Below are 22,078 nucleotides of genomic sequence, written 5' to 3'. Positions count from 1 at the left end.
CATCTAATTTACAAGATCTAAAAAGTTGCATAGCCAATTCTCTGGACGTAAATGCACTCCAGAAACATGTAGACTTGATGCCCAAAGGAATCAGAGCAGTTATGCGTGCAAACTGTGATCCAATAAAATATTGATCTTGCATTTCTAATTCATTGGTCAGTGTGTGTAAAACCTTATAAGCAATGATATAAATTTATATTTTTTTATAAATAATATTTCTTGCTTTCTCATTGTTTTGATTTAATAATGGTATTTTGTTCCCATATCTAAATAATTGGGTGCATAACTGGTCCAATTTTAATTTTTCAGCCAGTGTATATTATTTGTCTTGCTGTTTTGTTTGTTTTTATCCAAACATGATGTGTTAATATGTACTAAAGATGCAATAGCTGAATTTAATAATTTTTATGTTCCTTTAATTAATGTGGCTAATGTTATGCAAATGCTAATTGTTATACTATATCATTAGATTGCAATGCTTGTTTGAAACACAAATTCACTTTATATCCAGGTGAATCAGCAATCTTGCTCAGCAAATTTCTGATCCATGTACTTCAGAAATTACCAACATTTTGAAAAATCCTGCCTTGCTTAATTCAGCAAAAGTACATAATTTCTTCATAAATGATTCAATAAGCTTCTTATGTTTGTTTTGAATAAATGAAATAATGCTGAATTAGTTGTTGTCCCACTAGCACTGAAATCCTGTGAAAATGAGAAATTTTTCATATATCCCATCTTGGAGTTCAGAAAACGTACGAAATCTTATTGAAAGATTCTTTCGGAAGGGTATGACACAAAGAATTTTGTTCTCCCGTATCATTTACGTAACAAATACAAATCTTTCACTCCTAAACAGGCTCCATTTAAAGCTATCAGACTACCTAAATATCCAAATGACTTTATTTCCGTGTATATTGGTTGTCCTGTACGAAATTGTGGACATGATCTCATTATTCTAGATCATTTTTCTAAACATCTTGTTTTATGACCTCTCAAAAATCTCACTGCTGAAACTATTACAGCACATTTATTACAATATATGTACCTGGAAGACCAGCAATGATCTTGATTTAGGCACACAATACCCTTCACTGGTGTTTGAATCGATTACCAAATGCTTGGATATTAAATTATCTCACTGTATTCCTCAGAAACCTGAGTATAATGAACATGTTAATACCTGTATCAAGAGCTCTTTGCTTATACATCATGAAAAAGGTATTCCATTTGAAAATGCATTGCTTATCCATCAAAATATTTACAATGGTACTGTTCATCCTTCAACTGGTTATTCTCCTAATATTCTGCATTTTGGAAGAAAATTATCATTACCTTTTAATATGTTTAATCCTGATCCAAGGCCATTCAGGTGGAAAAATCACATTATTTGTGTGATCTTTTAACACTACTAAAACTAAGTTATGAGCATGCCTATGAGATGTTGGAATAAAGCAAATAGAACTGAATACTTGAAAAATGCCATATTAAGATCATTCAATGTTAATGATATAGTGTATGTGAAATATAAGGTTACATTCCAGCATAGGTTTTCGAAAACTTTTTTCTTCTAAAGTAAATGATGTAAATTATGTTATTTGTGCACTTGACAAGGATTTTTTCTCAGCCATTTAGAATTCATATCAGTTGCCTTCGTTTGGCTCCTAAAAGATTCTCCCACACTTCAGTACACTTAATTCTTTTTTTTTTTCACTCATTTCTTGTACTATCATAGAACATTATTACAAGTTATGCAATATGTTAAATTGTTCGAAATTTATTGTTATGTGTCTCTTATTGATTTCTTGATTGTGTGAGCATAATCATTAGAGTTTAAGACTTGATCACCCTTAAATATCATTTCGAGATTCAACGACATTGTGCCTAATATATACAAGTGCATAAGTGTTTATTTTCAAAATTTCCTGGTATGATGTGATTATAATGGTTTGTATTGTTTCTTCATCCTGTATGTGATTTATCTAATTAAGTGTAACTGGGGATGTACGAAAATTGCATTTTGCTTTATCATAGAAATACTTAATTTACAATTCTGTACTGTGTACTTGCAATATGGTATATTCAAAAGTTTTATGTACCATATTTATATCATGCACTTATATGTATTTTGCATAAAAAGTTGCTTGTATTGAATTATGGAATATTTAAGTAAGTGGTTCTATGTTTTAATGTTAAAAATTTTGTTTTTTTGTAGATGGCATGATTTTGGTGATACCTAAATGAAAAAATCTTCCCATTTAAAATGTAATCTATGTAATATGTATTTCAGACTGTTAGCGCCACAGTGATTGTCATGATTTTATATGAGGCTGGCACCATGTATCTGATGAGGTCACATTAAATTTATGTCTTTAGAATTATTACAGCCATCTAGAAACAGATATGGGATTTCATCTGACGACAACATTTTTGCCAACAGGTTTGTTATAACATGACCAAGCTATTTCATCAGACAACTCATTTCAGTTCAGTTTGTCTGCAAAGTGAAAGAAATATTACGATTGGTTGTTCTCGCTGTGGAATATTTTCATTTTGTTTCTTATCTTCTGCATTGTCTGTACTTTTAATTTTATCAAGAATCGAGGAATTCCAAGTTTTTATTTCGCTATTCTAAATTATGATACGAGTGTTCTTTCTAAATTCATTCTGGTCCTTTAATGTATTGATACAAAATTTAATTGAAAAATCCTTAAGTGTTCTTACCTTTTTTCTCATGTGAAGACTTTATTCGTTTAAAGCTTTTTGTTTTGGCTTTTCAAGTTTTTATCCTATTAGATGAACCCTTCTTTTGATGATGATAAATTATTAATCTTTGATGATGTGGAGATAAAGGGCTTCGTGCTAAGTACTCCATAAATTAAAATTTCTTGATCCTTGATATTTTCATTGGTTGAAATATGTAACTGTGCTAGCTTGTAAATAGTGGGAATTAGTGAATCTCTTAGTCTATTCATTGTTTTTAACGATGGATTTCTGCTGCGTGTACTCTTCTTGTTTCAAATATGTCGTAGTTGGATTTTTCGTGGTTGGCATTTCTTCGCCCTCTTTTGCAGTTAGCGGAATAAGCCCTACTATATTATGGTATTAGTACTGGAGATGTTTTATGTACCAAACAAAAAAAAAAAAAAAAAAAAAAAAAGTGATGACAGCTGCCGTTATTTTCCGAATTTGAGAGACAGCCCCTATACTTTTTTTTCTGGAGTATGTTTAACTTTTAGTCTCCACTTACCATATGAGAGATGTTGAAATGTTGTTAACGAAGGCTGTGAAACTACACTCAGTGCACAGAAATACAAATTTTTTAGGTGCCAGGAGGGATTCTACTGTGGCGGACTTCATGCAATCAATATAGAGCAAAGTCTGACGAGAATCGATAAATAAATTATCTTTGAAAATGTATCCAGGACTCTTCTTTCCCTTTTGTTGAACAGCTTAGCATGACATGGCAAATACCATGATCTTACCTTGGGTAAGCCGCTCTACCAAAGAATATGTATGTAGACTTTCTTTGGCTGTACTACTGAAGTATTCTCTTAACACTACACAGACACACACACCACCATAATGATCCCACAAAATTTCCAACTCGGACCAGTCCTTAAAATTGAATTATGATTCTACGCTATAAACTGTTTGCAAATATTACTGAACAAAATTTCCAATTCAGTCTATAAAACTTGTTAATTAAAATTTTTCTTTTATGCATTTCATTTTTTACATGTTATGCAATATTTAACAATATAATTAATACTCTGATACTCTATCCAACTTTCCAATATATGTAATTCTAAGTTCCATTCATAATGTTATTTTTTTTAAAAATATGTTGTTTAGCAGTACAGTAAGACCCCGCTTAACGCTGTTTCGTTTAGCGCTGTTTCGGTTTAGCGCTCTTTTATTTCAACCCGGGGATTCTCCGAAATTGTGCGCAGCGCTAGGTTTCCAAATAACGTATCCGAAACAGTGTAGTTGTGTTTCTTGCTTGGTGGACGCATTTTTATCATTTGAAACATTTGTTGACATTATTGTAAGTTTAAATTTGTATAATACTATAACGTTTAATACAGTGACAAATATTATGATCTTTACTTTTTATCATGGGTGATAATAAAAAACAAGAAAAGAAAGCAACCAGAAAAAGCATTTCACTGGAAACTCAAATGCAAGTGATTAGAAGATTAGATTCTGGTGAACGTCAATCTCAAATTAGTGCTGCATTGATTTTGGCAACTTCAACAATAAGGACAATTCTTAAGAATAAAGAAAAAATACTGTCATCGGCAACTGCAACTACGTCAAGCTCTGCAACTAGAATTACCCGTTCTAGAAATAACATTATAGAGGAAATGGAAAAACGACTGTCTATATGGATTGACGACGAAATTGAACGCAATATGCCATTAAGCCAATCTATCATAATGCCTTCTTGACAAAAAGGCAAATTGGAAACCCAGAATAGACTGAATGATCTGACTGAGAATTTTATTTGTTTTTAAAAGTATATGCGTTTATATTGTTTTTATTTTTGTAAGAAATAAATGTTTGATTTTATTTTTATTAAAAAAAATTATTAAATTTAATGCCTAACCATTTTTTATCCGTCTTCCCCTAACCCCATTATTTACATGTTAAGATAGCCTCGCTTACCGCTGTTTCGCATTACGCTCTACTTCGATGGAACGTATCCCCCGCGTTAAGCGGGGTCTTACTGTATACCCTTAGTGAAACTTCAGCATATGCCTGAATACTGCACCAAAATTTAATTTAAATGTTGAATTAATTGAACTTACAATAATATGTTAATTAAAGATCTTGAAGACACATTATTTTTTTTTTGTTTTGTTTTGTTATTTTTTCACATTTGGTTTGCTTTATTTAATTACACCAAACAACTTGCGGGCGATTTGCCTAAGGATACCTTCATTTCTAAAGGAAACTGGTTTGTATATATGTTTCACGTGGAAAGACCAGGAAAATGCCCATGCAGCTAGCCTTTTGGCGGGATTCGAACCCAGAACCAAACCGGTAGTGTTTGGTGAGTTTTGTTGCTCAACTGCTGGTGGGAAAGAACAAGGCACTTGGAAATTCAACATAAATTTAACAAATCACTCTAGCTTCCTATAGCTCACCCTTGTGTGTAACAATATAAAACAATACTGCAAAGATTGTTTCGGGATTATTTATATAATTACTGCTACATTTTTATTAAATTTTTGTTATTGAATTGAACTTGTTTTTTTCACTACGAGTCTTTAATCGTTGAAAAAGAGATATTAAATTGAGAATAAAAAAGTAAATAATTACTGCAAGAGATAACAGCCTTTAGTTTTATATAGTTAATGATATTTTTTAAATACCGCAGCAAGCATACATTAGGTATTCTGATATTAAACTGGTAGTTTTGCAACAAATGTAATTAGACTCTATTAGTAAATGATCAGTTCAATAAATGAAAATAAAAAATAAGGGATCTTTTCCAGTAAAACATAACACGTGCAAAACATTTTTTTCAAAAAAGCTACATGTACCAATTTGAAACTTAACAGCGAGAAAATATCATAACATTATAACTGTGATAAAATTTTTCTGAACATAAGAAATTCATCTTTTAGACTATTGAATGGGATAGAATTTTCCTCCTTTGGAAAGAAAAAAAAACATGTACTTTTAAAATAAAAAAGATCTGCATTATATTTTTAGTTAAAATACTGTATTTATTGGCATTTTATTAAATACTGCATTAAGTTAGTTCAAGCCGGACAAAATTAAAGACAGATTGAATTAGTTTCAATATTTTTTACTCTTTATATTTAATTATGAATAATATAGTTCAGCATAACCAAGTGCTCAGAATACTTAACTGAATTCAAATCCGAATTCTATTTTAAAATCTTTTGGAATCAATTTGAAACATACTTCTCAAATAACAAAGACATGAAAATTTTTAACAGAAAACGATAAAAATATCAAAATCAAAACTGACATTTGATTCATAAAAAAGAATAACTTATTATGATAGTAAAAAAAATTTACTGACTGAAGAAAAAGATTCTATAAGCTTCATTAAAATTTCGCCACGGTTTATTTCAAACTGTGTATCTAAGCATTTTACAAAATGAGAGACGCGAAGAAACTATTCTAATTAAATTTAACATATATACAGCAAGTATTATTACTAGTAATATGATTATTGTTCTAAGGGGCAGGGACTGAAAAATATCTTCAAATTAATCATTCATAAAAAGTGCTCCAAGCCTTACAGCATGAAAGCTGTAAATTAATTTTATAATTTGAGGAATAAAATACAATCATTAGTGAGCAGAATATTATAATGTTGATAATAACGCAATCCATCACATTAAAAACATAAACATTTTTTTCATTCGGTACTAAGGGATTCATGATGGTTGCTAGTTTTTCTTATAATGGCAAGTTAAAAATAAAGAGAGTGAAAAAAAAAAAAAATCTGAAATGTTTCAGATTTTAAATTACGTCCAAAGGGGCGTTTTATTAACGTTTTGAGTGTTACCTTTATTTATTAAATATCATGTTCTTTGCACTTAAACCATAAAATTCAGTTCAAGAGCAATATCGCAAAATAATGTTAAATTAAGCATATCTTTAGAATTTCCGATATACACAGTCTCGCGAGCTGGAGATAAAAGTATTTTTTTATATATATAACGTTGCCATTTCTCGCTTTTAAAGCATTGAGTTTGTAAATCAAAAATTCGTTAAAGTTTTACAAAATATAAAATCTATAATAAAACAAATTCCAAATGCCCATATTCGCAGTAGGATTTCGTCATTCAAAATTCGATGGCTCTATGTACCATTGTTTTATCACAAGGCGAGAAATAGACAATCATTTATGCAGATTTTTCATTATTTAATTTCTTCAAATATAATGCAGGACTCTAACATTTTGTGGCAACAGTTTGAAAAGTGAACCGACGTTTATGAGTCCGACGCAAAATCGCAAAACGAAAACAATAGTCCTTCAGGGACAAAGCCCCTTTGGACTAAAAAAAAAAAAAAAAGTCAAGATTAACTCCAAATACTATCAGGAACATATTTTATCGCCAATTTTTCTGAATGAAATACCATCGCTTTACCCACAGTGCCATCCATCTGTGAGACTCCATCAGGACAAAGCTAGCAGTCACACATCAAAATCCACTGTAAATTTCCTAAATTAAATGGAACAAAAAAATGGTATCAAGACCATAACCTTCACTGACAACTTGACATCAAGACCATTCCCTATTAAATTCCCGATGTGTCACCTATGGATTTTTGTGCATTCGGACTTTTAAAAACTGCATTATCCAAACGTTGTCCCAAAACCCTAACAGGACTCTGGAAAGCTGTTCGTGAGGAATGGGATAGAATACCTCTTCTGCCACTTCAAAAGGCATTATTATCCTGGAAATTGCGGTGTCGAAAGGTAGTTCAGAATAAGGGATGTCAAATAGAACATTTAAAACACAAGAATTTTATGTAATTTAGTTCTGTGAATACAATACACGTCGTCTAAAAAATGCGTGAACAGCCTCTGTAGCACTCAAAATACGTTATTTGCTTTCGCTTTTCCTTGGTTTTAGCGCACACAACGCATCTTTCTCCTACCTTTACTACCTTTTTCGTCAACGTAAATTTTCGGAAACTGTAAGTTTCCGTTTAACTTCCAGATAGACGGAAAGGTGGAGTGTCCGGTGATTTTGAACAAATTTTTAAGTTTATAAGTAAGGCCTCTTAGGCATGGCTAACGAAACGAAACTAAACAGAACCCCAACACATGTTCCAAAACTTCTTCAAAAGATACTCAGAAATACTATTTCATCCTCAAACCCTGTGTGACATCAGGTTTATATTAGAAAAATTCCTGTTTTTCTAAATCGAAAACAGCATCCACGATGACCGGAAAGTGATCAAGGAAAGACCCCCACCGGCGGGATATCCGTTACTGATCACGTCAATCTATACATTATATATAATTACATTATTTACCAAAATATAATGCCTGTGTCATTAATGGTCATTATATATAATGACCTATTAAATTGTGTAAGAAAAACAAAAACGCAGGATCTTTCCTCAGAAATGTGAGAAAGACGCATTACGCGTCGAGGAAGCTGATAGTCTTTTCCCTTCTGTAATAATGTTGTAATGTTACTTTTTATTAACCATGAAAGCTTATGTTGAGATTAAAAATAAATATAAAAAAATCTGATGTGTACACCACATGACTTCCTTGTACAGAATATTAAATTATACGAATTTTTTCTTGAATTTCATTTAAATTGATTGGATTGAATTAAATCTACTTCGTCGACAGCGCATAAACCACAATAGAATAAATGCACTCTTTAAAATTCACTGTATTTGTTTACTATAACGACACTCTGAATGCACAAAATTTATATCATTTGAAGAATTATCGTTGCCACATGTTCTATTCAAATACTATAATAAAGCTAAAACGATGTATGAAAGAAATTAAGCCAACAAAACAGAAAAGAAACAGTTTTTCACAGACGATTTAATATTTCTCATTCAATTAATTCAGCTCTCACTTCGCGAGAAGGCAAAAATACATAAAAACTCAAAATATCTGCATTAAAAATTACGAAGTAAATCTTAAACACTTATTTCCTCGAAAACATTCCAGAAAGGATTAAGCATGATTTAATTGGCAATAATAAATGAATGCGTTATCTTTGTTGTTGCGAAGCTAAGTTTCTCTAGATTGGCAACAAATCCACTAGTCTCCTGTTTCAAATGTAAACATCAATGGCCGCCATTAAAAACAGGTTTAGCGGCAATTAAACAACTTAAAAATTGCTGATAATTCTAAAAATATTGCACACAGATTTACTAAAGGCATAAAATCCTTAACCGGAAGATAAAAAAAAACATAATTCAATCATTTTTAAAGCAAAAAATGTACAATTTACAAACATATGACAGTAAAGAAACTGAGATCACTGAGCTGGGTAATACAGTGGATATATATATAAATATATTTATATACGTTTTGTGCTGGCGATGGCAACCAAAATACGAGGTGCACATCTACATGTTATAGCAGTCCTATATACAAAATTTCAACGTTCTGAGGCTACTCGTTTTTGAGTTATGCGAGATACGTACGCAAGTACGTACATACGTTCGTACAGACGCCACGAAAAATTCTCTTCAGAATTAATTTTTAAGCAGTTTATATATTTTTTTGGAGGAAAGGTGTCTTTTATTCTCTCCTTACGCACAGATATCACGCAAAAACATCGTTAAATTGCATTCGATAGCGATCAAAATGGATATTTTCGTTGAAATATGTTACCTGAAACTTTTCGCGATTACAATACTTCCTTTTTACTTCATACAAGGAAGTAAAAAGAGGAAAACTCTAATGAAATAAGCAAAAATGCCTGTGCCCCTTTAATTAACAGGCGCACTTATAAAGAGCCGCGATTTCCAGTTTGCTTATTTCAATAAATCTTTCAAAACCAGAAGCACAAAACAGAAACTAATGCCAGTACATGAAAGTCAAATACCGTATGAATCAAGCTATGTGAAAACAATTACCACTTAGGTCCATTTATTGACTTTTAAAAATTTAAATAAATCGTTCCGTTTTAATGTCGCGTATACGCGACGCTGGCCTAAACGGGTTAAGCCAATACAACGACAATCATTTTAAGCTATAAAACCTGTTATATAGTTTAGGTTTCAACAGATAAGTTACATTTTATAGCCTATAACCTTTCCTAATATATCAAAAGTAGTTCTTGAAAATTTCATGATGATCGGCTAAGTAATTCATGCGTGAAAGCGTAACAAACAAACTCACATTCGCATTTATAATATTAGTTAGGATAATATAAATATTTCTCCTTTCAAAATATTATAAAAAGAATTTAAATTAGTGACCAGCTCATTGAGAATTTTATACTTCAAGAATTTGAAAGGAAACTAAAATATCTGCGAACACTAATTCTCGAAAATTGGTGAAATTTCAATTGACCTTCAACCCCTAGAGTAACCCCGAAGGAAAAATCTTCACTTCTTCAAAGGCGATTGACATTTACGAGGACCAATAAGAATGTGTTGTATAGTGGGGAGGAGAGACAAAAATCTTTTACGAGTAATGGGAAATGGGTTTTCTTTTGCATTTGTACTGCGTCGAAGGAAGTTCCGTGTGAGGTCTTAGCGAGCTCTGAATTTTATTGTATTCTGCCGATCTGAGTGTAGAACACGAGAAAGGTTCCTACATTTTCTTAGAATTGCTTTGAACTTGCAAAGCTGGTGCTAAATAGGAAAGTGAATTTTGAAGGCACATTTATCTACAACTACTCACGATGGCAGTGAATGATATGTGGTGCTGGGTTGTCGATGGCAGTTCTATAGAGTACTTGGATCTAAAAATATCCGAATTTCAACGTGAGAAAATACCACGTGTAGTTTCCTCTCTTGATCTGAGTCTTCGATCTACTCCCCCGACTGCGCCTTATGTGCCATTGATTCCAGTTTTCGTAACAAAGTCGGGCAGAATGTGTGTTTCACTCCCTGATTGGACAGCCACGGTTTTTTTCGACTTCAGCAGAAACATATTACAAAAACTTGAATTAAATTGCGAAGAAGATATCGCAAAGCTGTATGTAAGTCATTTGAGAGCGTTCTGTCATTACGTCGAGAGATCTTTTTATTATGCCACCTGTTTTAGCAGTTCTTATCCACAGAACCAGCGTAGATCTGTCCCAAGATACAAGATCGAGTTAATAAACTCACTTAAACTGGAAGCGACATGGAAGCTAGTAGAGATTCTCTTCGGCAAAGTTCGTTTAGATTCTGGCGTTATCATGGATATCCTGGACCCAATATGCTCGTGGAAAAAAATAGCACAGATTTCCCTTAAGAGCGATCCTGCCATAACGGATTCTATTTTATCTCATCTTCGAAGGAATCAACGTTGGGTCACGACGGAGGAATTGATGAAGTTTTTTTCTTCCGATAAATTGGAAATGATTCGAACAAGACCGAAAAACCTTTTGGTTTTCCTCAACTATGGATTTAAGAGCATATATAATCCTACCTACTTCTTCTTAAATCGGATGATTTTACAATGGAGAGATGAAAACCCTCGTTTTTGGTAAGTCCTTTTCTCTTGTATATTTTCCCAATGATTAACAGCTAACTTTATCCAGCTGACCGTTGATTAGTGGTAATTTCACTCTGGCTCGATTGTATAAGTGCCTCTATTTATTTAGTTTTGTTATTATATCATGCCTAACGTAAGCATCACAAATGAGTCCCCCCATGAAGAATTTCTTTCTTAAATATGTATCTTTCATATATATGGTTAAAGTAAACAAATAACGATTTTTTCTTTTTTTACCTCAGCTATTTTTGCTACAGAACTCTGATTATTCGATCCCTTGCTATTTTTTCTAACGAAGGAAATTAAGCCTTTTGTTAACTAGTTTGTATGTTTTTAATTTTTCATTTTTAAAGTAATATTTAAAAAATATTTATTGTTATATAACGGGAATCAGGCGCGTAGCCAGGGGTTGTTCTAGGCGTCCGGTCTCCCCCAATATCACCGATACATTCCATATAGACCATAGACCATCGCGTTTTTAAGAGGTGTACGACCCGTGAGGGCCTTTACCAATCCATTTTTGTTTCCTTTTGGGATAAAATCATCTGATGTAAGATACCTGAATAATCAGGACTGAAGGAAATTCTCTATGGCTGTACTAACCAGCTGTGGATTCTATTTTTGTGTATATACTTTCGATAGTAATCTTTTCTGTTTAGATAATTTTTCTAGCGCATAGTTCATGAATTTTCACCTATCATAAGAGATGGGTACCATTTCGGAACAGCTTTAGTATTGGTCCTTTTGGCGATTTTTTTATTTGGCGACAAACTTCGGTCGCCAAGGTAGACCCGATTTTGAAGATCGGAAAAAAATGGCGGATTGTCAACAAAACCCGATCTAGACTAAATAACAATCCTAAAAAATAAGCTCTTAATCAGAATAAACAATCTTTCTCTAATTTTTAATATTTCTAGTACTGCAATGATAAATTCTTGAAACACTACTGTAAATGAATTTATGACAATTATTATGTTATGAGTAATGAAATTTACAAAATGTTAATATTTTTAATTACAAAATATAATGTATTAAACATTAATATTTTAAGTAGTTAGTTCATACTTATATTTTATTATATTAGTACTTAGCTAATATTTTAAATTTACAAAAGGTTAATTTTTATGTTTATGAACAATGAAATTTACAAAAGGTTAATAAATGCATTTCAAACTAATATATGTTACTTTACTTTCTTAGATTCTGAAAGATTTCTTAGATTCTAGAAATAAAAAAATATTTCAAAGTGAAAAAAATCAAATTCAATTATAATGGGCAAGTTTTGTACCAGTGTTAGAAATATTTTTTATGATTAAATATTGTAAATGGCAAAAATATTAAGAAGTGTGTATTTTTTAATCCCTCAATTTATTACAAGTAATTTTTGATTATAATTTAAAAGCTAAAATTAAATTATCATAATGAGTAAATTTTGTACCAATGGTAATAATACAACAATCATCGTAAATGATGATTTCTGTGAAAAATTCGAACAGTCATTGGAATCCACTAGTGGTGCAGTGATAGCCACTGAACAGTGGTAGTTCAGGCTGGCTATATGGGAGTTTTAGTAGTTTTCCGTACATGTAATGTGAATCTGAGCCAGTTTCTCTTAAAAAGTACTTTATGAAGGCATCCTTCTTCTGCTAGCCAGGATATGTATTTATTTTCTATTCATAATTCTCTCTTATTTTCTTATTTCTTAATTCTAAATCTTACTTCTGAAGAGAAGAAGTGTTGCATCTATAGGTCGAAAAATATGGTCAATATGTTTGCAAAATCCTGTCAGTTTTGGAAAGCATTTAAATAAACTAAATAATTTGTATATGATGCAAACAAAAATGCATTACACTATTTCATGTACTGAATAATTAATCAGGGAACAAAGTATATTGTAACGTTCCTTTATTTTGTAACCAGAGTTATTTTATGCTTGGGATCTTTACTGTCAATTTCCTCCATCCGTTTTCTCACCAGAATCCAAATGAAGTTTTTATTTTGTAAAACAAACCGTGTTTTGCCTTTTGAGGCCACATTACTAGGTTGCTAGATAAGAAAAGATTTGTAGTCTTCAGCCTTGCATTATAATTGCTGATAGTTGAATTCCAGGCCAGTTAAGTTTTTAACCAACTTTGCATTAAATTGATTTGTGCAGCCTTTGGGCTACAAATTTATTTGAATTTAAATTTTACATTTGAACTTAATTGTTATCATAAGTTATCTTGCCACAAGTGGTTGACTGAGTCGTAAGCACAAAGTGTGCCTTCTGTTCTGTACATCTAAACTTTATAATAGAATAAAAATATATCTTAACTTAATAGGAATATATCTAAACTTTATGATAATAACATTTAAAGACATTGAAATCAGTATCTAAGTGCTTGCCATGTAGTCAAATTTTTATATATAAATTGTACTCTTACTTTTATTATAGAGTTTTTATTACAAAAAATTCAGATTTCTATTAGATAAAATGTTTTAAGTAATGTAGAAAATTTGCATAAAATTTAAAATAAAAAGTCGACTGTTGTGTCAACATACTATTAATAAAAGTAATAATACTCAGTGAAGGTTATTCATATACAGCTGTTAGATTGTAAGATTTACAAAATTTGAGAACTCTAAATTATAAGCAATATATTCCATAATCTAAGCAACATTATATTTTTTATAGTCAGGCAAATTATGAAAATGTTATAAAAGCAATAATGAAACCGGATTTTGGTCCTGATTTGAACCTATGAATTCATGCAATTACACATCCCTATAGTTCTAATATGAGTTAAATAAGTATTTTTAGACCATGGTAATTTTGATCTCCTTAGCAAAGGAAACACCAAGAGTTTACTTCATGCTACTGAAAATGTGTTTTTTACCCCCCTGGGGGGGGAGTTTATAATAATATGCAGAGTTGAGATATGAAAATGTCAAGACTCATGTGATGTAATATTAAAAGCACCAGTTTTAACCATAAAAAATTCGGCTTTTTAAAAAATATTTTAAATGTTGTGCTTTCCTAAGACAAAAGTAACTTTAAGAAAAACACACAATTTATCCCTCCTGCCATCAAAGCTCTGATACCTATCAAATTCGTTAAAGTTACGTGGACAGAAATGGCGGCATGTTTGAAGCTCAGTATTTAGGGTTACCAAGGTTATCATAATTTTTCATTTATCGCTCCAAAATGTCGCCAACCAAATTTCTCGCCAAAAAGGATTAATACTAAAGCTGTGCCACCATTTCTGCCTTACAATACTTTTTAAAACATTAAAAATAATTTCTATTTACATATTTGAATAATAATATTTTCTACTTCTTGTTTTTCTTTTCTGTATTTCTATATACAGAATATTTCACGATTTTATGTACATTTATTTTCCTGATAGTAGTTTTTCCTGATTATATGCAAAAATTTTCTAAAATATATACAAGTCCTTTGCGTTTGTAGGCTCCGCGGAGGGTCGAACCGTTGATCTTAGGATGCTCAGTGGCAGGGGTTTAATCCCTCTCGGCTACCGGTCGCTTGTTGAGTTTTCACCATTTGCTGTTGTGATGTATTGTTCTTGGTCGTTTAAAGGGTTGAGATACTGTGTAATCGTATTTTCCTATTTTTCTGAGGATGTCATAGTTGCTATTGTCCAATTTTTGAAAGAAGTTATGAGAATGAATGAGGATTTCTGTATTTAGCTGGTTTATTTTAAGATCTCTGTGTAAGGTAGAATTCCTTACAAACCATGGTGCGTTTGTTATTAATCTTAGAGCTTTGTTTTGGATTTTTTGCAGGATCTCTCTGTTGCTCTTTGCTGCGCTTGCCCATGCTGGTGCAGCATATAATAGGATCGGGCGAATGCTTTGCAGGTAGAGAATTCTTTTGGTATTAATATTCAAAGGTGAATTCCTTCCAATAAGTGGGTATATAGATTGTAGAGCTTTGAGTGCTTTTGTTCTCGTTTCTATTATATGGTTTTTAAAGGTTAATTTTTCGTCCAGGAGGACTCCTAAGTATTTTGTAGTAGCTTTCCGGGGGATATTGTTGTTTTCAAATTTTATATCTTGATAAATGTGCCTGGATTGTGTGGTTTTTGAAGATGACTACTGTTGATTTGGTGGCATTTATTTTTATTTTCCAACCTTTGTACCAGGGAGCGAGTTGGTTTATTGCATTTTGTAATTTTTGCGTGGCGTAGTCCGGATTCATGGAGCTGCAGATAATAGCTGTATCGTCTGCGATACATTCCAAAAACGATACCAGTTTTTAAAATTTCTGGGAACAGCTTTAGTATTGGTCCTTTTGGCGATTTTTTGATTTGGCGACAAACGTAGGTCGCCAAGGTAGACCCGGCTTTGAAGATCGGAAAAAAATGGCGAATTGTCAACAAAACCCGATCTAGACTAAATAACAATCCTAAAAAATAAGCTCTTGATCAGAGTAAACAGTCTTTCTCTAATTTTCAACATTTCTAGAACTGCTATGATAAATTCTTGAAACACTACTGTGAATGAATTTATAGCAATTATTATGTTATGAGTAATGAAATTTACAAAAGGTTAATATTTTAAATTACAGAATATAATATTAATGTATTAAACATTAATATTTTCAGTAGTTAATTAATATTTAGGAAGCACTTCCGCAGAGAACCCGGTAAATGTAAACATCGCCAACTTTGGCGATAATAGTTCAAACCTGGTAACCTAGCTAATTCATCCTATTCGCTTGTGCGAAGGTTGTCGTTGTTCGCATTTGGAGATTTATATTATTCTTCTCTTATTTATTGTTATTTTTTCTGAATTTTTTAACAACGAATAGATAGAAATATTTTCGCATAATTAAAGAAGTTTTCGGCTCGTCAGTTCGGGATCAAAGGAAGAAAATATGGCGGGAGGGGTGAATGCTAATTTGTAACATGCTGTTCACGTTATGTTCTTAATTACTAACAGCTGTAAGCACGCAGAACCATCAGGTTTCCAAATCCTAAAATAATTTTAAAATGTATAAATTTCTAGTTTTATTAACTTAACAATGCTACTGAAGAAAATTTCATTACTGTTGAAGGTTATTTGTATTGTGAAATATATCATGAAAAAGGACAGGTATTTGTTGCAACGTAAAATGGTTTAAGCTGTATGCAAGTAACTTGGAAAAAAAAAAAAAAAAAAAAAAAACCTGAAAACTATGTAAAATGGATGTATTAAAGGTCATGCATTCATTAATTTATTACATGGACATGGCTCTTACCGAAATACATCAATCAACAGGCCAAGTACTTAATAATGAAAAATGACACTTGTAAGAGAAAAATTAGTATTCTATATGAATTAGAGAAAATACATATAATGTAAACGTAAGTATAAGAATACTAATTTTTATTTTTTAAATGAATTTCTATTTCCCCTTATGCTTAATACACTGTTTTCTGTGCTAACTTGAATTTAATACAAATTTATTTTCGTATATCACGTTTAACCTGTTAGTTTTACATCTACACACTTATTATCAGTGAATTTTTACTACCATTGTCTGCTAACTTGAATTTACATACACTAAAAACCACGTTTACAAAATATCACGTTTTACGGCTCGGCTCATCGGAGCTTGGCGAGTAAAAATGCAACGGCGCCAACGGGTTCTCTGCGGATGAAAACCCAATATTTATATTTTATTATATTAGTACTTAGCTAATATTTTTAATTTACAAAAGGTTAATTTTTATGTTTATGAATAATGAAATTTACAAAAGGTTAATAAATGCATTTCAAACTAATATATGTTACTTTAGTTTCTTAGATTCTGAAAGATTTCTTAGATTCTAGAAATAAAAAAATATTTCAAAGTGAAAAAAATCAAATTCAATTATAATGGGCAAGTTTTGTACCAGTGTTAGAAATATTTTTTATGATTAAATATTGTAAATGGTAAAAATATTAAGAAGTGTGTATTTTTTAATCCCTCAATTTATTACAAGTAATTTTTGATTATAATTTAAAAGCTAAAATTAAATTATCATAATGAGTAAATTTTGTACTAATGGTAATAATACAACAATCATCATAAATGATGATGATTTCTGTGAAAAATTCGAACAGTCATTGGAATCCACTAGTGGTGGAGTGATAGCCAATGAACAGTGGTAGTTCAGGCTGGTTATATGGGAGTTTTAGTAGTTTTCCGTACATGTAATGTGAATCTGAGCCAGTTTCTCTTAAAAAGTACTTTATGAAGGTATCCTTCTTCTGCTAGCCAGCACATGTATTTATTTTCTATTCATGATTCTCTCTTATTTTCTTATTTCTTAATTCTAAATCTTACTTCTGAAGTGAAGAAGTGTTGCATCTATAGGTCGAAAAATATGGTCAATATGTTTGAAAAAAACCTGTTCAGTTTTGGAAAGCATTTAAATAAAATAAATAATTTGTATATGATGCAAACAAAAATGCATTACACTATTTCATATAGTGAATAATTAATCAGAGAACAAAGTATATTGTAACGTTCCTTTATTTTGTAACCAGAGTTATTTTATGCTTGGGATCTTTACTGTCAATTTCCTCCATCCGTTTTCTCACCAGAATCTAAATGAAGTTTTTAGTTTGTAAAAACAAACCATGTTTTGCCTTTCGAGGCCATATTACTAGGTTGCTAGATAAGATAAGATTTGTAGTTTTCAGTCTTGCATTATAATTGCTGATAGTTGAATTCCATGCCGGTTAAGTTTTTAACCAACTTTGCATTAAATTGATTTGTGTAGCCTTTGGCTACAAATTTATTTGAATTTAAATTTTACATTTGAACTTAATTGTTATAAGTTATCTTGCCACAAGTGGTTGACTGAGTCGTAAGCACAAAGTGTGCCTTCTGTTCTGTACATCTAAACTTTATAATAGAATAAAAGTATATCTTAACTTAATACGAATATATCTAAACTTTATGATAATAACATTTAAAGACATTGAAATCAGTATCTAAGTGCTTGCCATGTAGTCAAATTTTTATATATAAATTGTACTCTTACTTTTATTATAGAGTTTTTATTACAAAAAATTCAGATTTCTGTTAGATAAAATGTTTAAGTAATGTAGAAAATTTGCATAAAATTTAAAATAAAAAGTCGACTGTTATGTCAACATACTATTAATAAAAGTAATAATACTCAGTGAAGGTTATTCATATACAGCTGTTAGGTTGTAAGATTTACAAAATTTGAGAACTCTAAATTATAAGCAATATATTCCATAATCTAAGCAACATTATATTTTTTATAGTCAGACAAATTATAAAAATGTTATAAAAGCAATAATGAAACCTGATTTTGGTCCTGATTTGAATTTATGAATTCATGCAATTACACATCCCTATAGTTGTAATATGAGGCAAATAAGTGTTTTTAGACCATAGTAATTTTTATCTCCTTAACAAAGGAAACACCAAGAGTTAACCTCATGCTACTGAAAATGTGTTTTTTTTTTCTTGTGTGGGGGGTGAGTTTATAATAATATGCAGAGTTGACATATGAAAAAATATCAAGACTCATGCGATGTAATATTAAAAGCACCAGTTTTAACTATTAAAATTTTGGCTTTTTAAAAAATATTTTAAATATTGTGCTTTTCTAACACAAAAGTAACTTTAAGAAAAACATGCAATTAATCCTTCCTGCCATCAAAGCTCCGATACCTACCAAATTCGTTAAATATGCGTGGACAGAACTGGCGGCATGTTTTAAGCTCAGTATTTAGAGTAACAAGGTTATCATAATTTTTCATTTATCGCTCTAAAATGTCGCCAAAAAAAATTTCTCGCCAAAAAGGACTAATACTAAAGCTGTGCCAATTTCTGATCCATAAAAATCATAATTAGCCCAAAGAGCGTCAGCCCAGAAGCGCTATTTCGTTTTGACATTTTGCGTTTATACACTTTTCAAACTGTTGCCAACAAATATTATCGCCCTGTATTATATTTAAAGAAATTAAATAATGAAAAATCTGCATAAATGCATGTATGTTTCTCGCACTATTATAAAACAACGGTACATGGAGCCATGAAGTTTTGAATGACGTAATCTTCCACCGAATAAGGGCATCTGGCAGTCCTAATTTGGAATTTCTTTTATTACCTATTTCGTCAGATGTTAAAGGATTTTTGATTAAGAAATTCAACGATTTCAACTATTGTTTTCGTTTTGTGATTTTGCGTCGAATCACTCTGAATGTCTATTTCATTTTTCAAACTGTTGCCAGCAAATATTATCGCCCTGTATTATATTTGAAAAAATTAAATAATGAAGAATCTCCATAAATGTGTGTTTCTTGCGTTGTGATAAAACGACGGTACCTAGAGCCATGCAATTTCGAATGAAATTCACAATAGTTTTAATATATCTGATAATTTTCATTTCACAGAGAAAAGTAAAATTAACTTTCTAAATAGTAGCATTTGTAAATTAGCAAGGAAATAAAAACTGAGTAAGCTAGATAATTAGATTTTTATGACCTTTTTAAATTTGCCATTTCCTAAATATTATATTGCATATTTCTCCTTTAAAATTTGAATTTCGGCTTATACAAATTTCTTGGAAAAATGGTGCATCTATATTAAAAATTTCATGAATATATCCCAAACACGTTTTTGATGTAATAAACATTAAAATTTCTTCTATTAAGAAATATTTGATATATAAATTCTTCAGAAATTGCATTATATAAAACTCAATACCTTCTACTTTTTATCAAGTAATATAGCAAATGAATTCACATAGAACAATAGACTCACACCTTCATTCAAAGCTATTTACATGAATGTTAAAACACATATATGATTTTTTTTAGTATAAGTATGTTAATATGAAACTATACGAATTACACTATGGTATATCACCAAAAACTGAATGGATTTATAAAAACCATAAAAATTTAGACAATTTTAATTCAAATTTGTGATCATTTAGAGCTCTACATTTTTACTGCTCAGGTTTTCTTGCATGATCTTTTATATTTACCTGATTTTACTGACAGATAATGTCTGAATTAAGTGCACAGAAATGTGAAACAATCTTTGATCATTTTGAGGCCAACCAATGGTAAGAGGTAAAATTCTTGGACACTGGGTAACCTGTAATCATTTCTGGCAAACAGGCTGGTTGCACGTGAATTTTGTATGGTTTCTTCCCCAAACCTAATGTGAATCTAAGTCAGTTTCCCTTCAAAAGCCTTTTACAAAGGCAAACATAAAACTCTCCTCTTAGGCAGATAACTTTCATGTGCTTTGCCTAAATTAAACAACCTAACCGTAATCATTTCTAAGTTATAACGGAAATTATCATATCTCATACGCTAATTAACTTAAAAGCAAAATAAGTAAAGCTAAATTTTTTTGTCGAACTGCATTTCAAATGCAGGCAACTTGGATATAAATTAAATTTTACAACAAATGTCAAAGCACTGTCATATGAATGCAATGAAAGTGAGAAAATGAAAATGCATACATAAAATCTATGTATTTGTTATAAAAGAATGTATTTTTACCTTAATTTCATGGTTCTTAGAGACTTTTTTGATTTTATCATCCCTTTAGAAAATTTTGCATGACTTCTACATCATTATAGCAATTTATATACTTATAAATATTATTAAATCAAACTGAGTCATGCAAGTAAGGCAGTTTGATTTAATAATATTTGAAAAATGAATTGGCAAACTAAAATGTACTCCATGAAAACATTATTCTTCTTAGTTTAATTTATGTAGTATTTATTTAATTTATGTACGTATGCTTTGCCTTACTCAAACAAACTAATTTTCATTTCGAAATGATAATGAAAATTATTACATCTGTTCTACTGGTTAACTTTAAACAAAATTAGCAATGCCAATTTTTTTTTTTGTTTGAATATAGTCAAATAATGTGCAAATTAGATTTCGAAACAATATTGAATTATATATGAATGAAATGAGAGAAATGATAATACACACATACACATATATACAAAAAATCCATTTATTTGGTGGAAAAAATAAGAGATACTTTACCTTTATATAACCCTAAATTTATTTTGAAAGTGTTTTATAGTTAGTTGCACATGGGGACAATAAGATGCCTGTTTAAAGCTTCTAAATTTTATTCTAATTAATGAAAAAGAATTTTGAGGGAATACAGAGCTATCAAATCAGGATTGTATGCGCAAACTGCATTTCGAAGAGCATTTTATTGATATATTTTACAGCCATACCGTCAGAGTTGAGGAAACAAAAATTTCACGAAGCAAAACAGTACATAAACCTGAAGCAATACTTACCACATTTAACGAATCTTACACTATTCAGAACTACAATGATCAGCTTTGATCACTGAAATAGTGAAAGACCTTGATAATATTTATTGCATCGATTGTTTGACATTGTCGTACAATAATGGCAAAAATGATTTGACAAAATATTATTAAACACGCCAATGTGAACTGTCAGTGCAGATGATATTTGCAGTAGGGGGAGGGGAGTTTTCATTAAAAGGTGATATTTCTTGTATCTTGATATTCTAGCTTAAATTTAAGTACAGCTTCTTTTCATCGAGTTCTATGAAGTTTTAAAAATTTACCTTTCTGACTTGTGTTTTCTTGCTTGTTTAAAGCTTTTGTGTAAAAATGAAATCGTGTGATATTATAAAATCTTAGATTTGAGCGATGATACAAATTGTACAAAACTGCTTCTTTCTATTATATTTACATTAAAAAAATTCACAACACACTTCTCAAGATATTCAATCAATGCATATAAACTATTTGAATGGTGTGTAAGATTCTTTTTACTAACTGAAGAAATAAATTCAGAATTTTCTGAATTGCTTTCCTGTCGTACATTTCTTAAAACTTCTGGAAAAGCAATAATCCACTTTCTAGCAAC

General features: G+C 30.8%; 1 protein-coding gene across 1 annotated transcript in view; it reads left to right on the top strand.

Moving 5' to 3' along the window:
• Nucleotides 1-10,227: 10,227 nt before the first annotated feature.
• Nucleotides 10,228-22,078, top strand: part of LOC146995223 (uncharacterized) — a 36,551-nt gene continuing 24,700 nt past the window's right edge. The window contains exon 1 of the mRNA XM_085825942.1: nt 10,228-11,173. Coding sequence (XP_085682068.1) covers nt 10,383-11,173 — 791 coding nt within the window. The 5' untranslated portion in view covers nt 10,228-10,382. The remainder of the gene's footprint in view (nt 11,174-22,078) is intronic.

Source organism: Stegodyphus dumicola, chromosome 10 (assembly GCF_044657685.1).
Source record: "Stegodyphus dumicola isolate Sdum_Otavi_A_Nest chromosome 10, ASM4465768v1".
NCBI classification, from domain to species: domain Eukaryota; kingdom Metazoa; phylum Arthropoda; class Arachnida; order Araneae; family Eresidae; genus Stegodyphus; species Stegodyphus dumicola.
The sequence above is the reverse complement of the archived record's forward strand: the minus strand, read 5'-3'. Positions and strand labels throughout refer to the sequence as shown.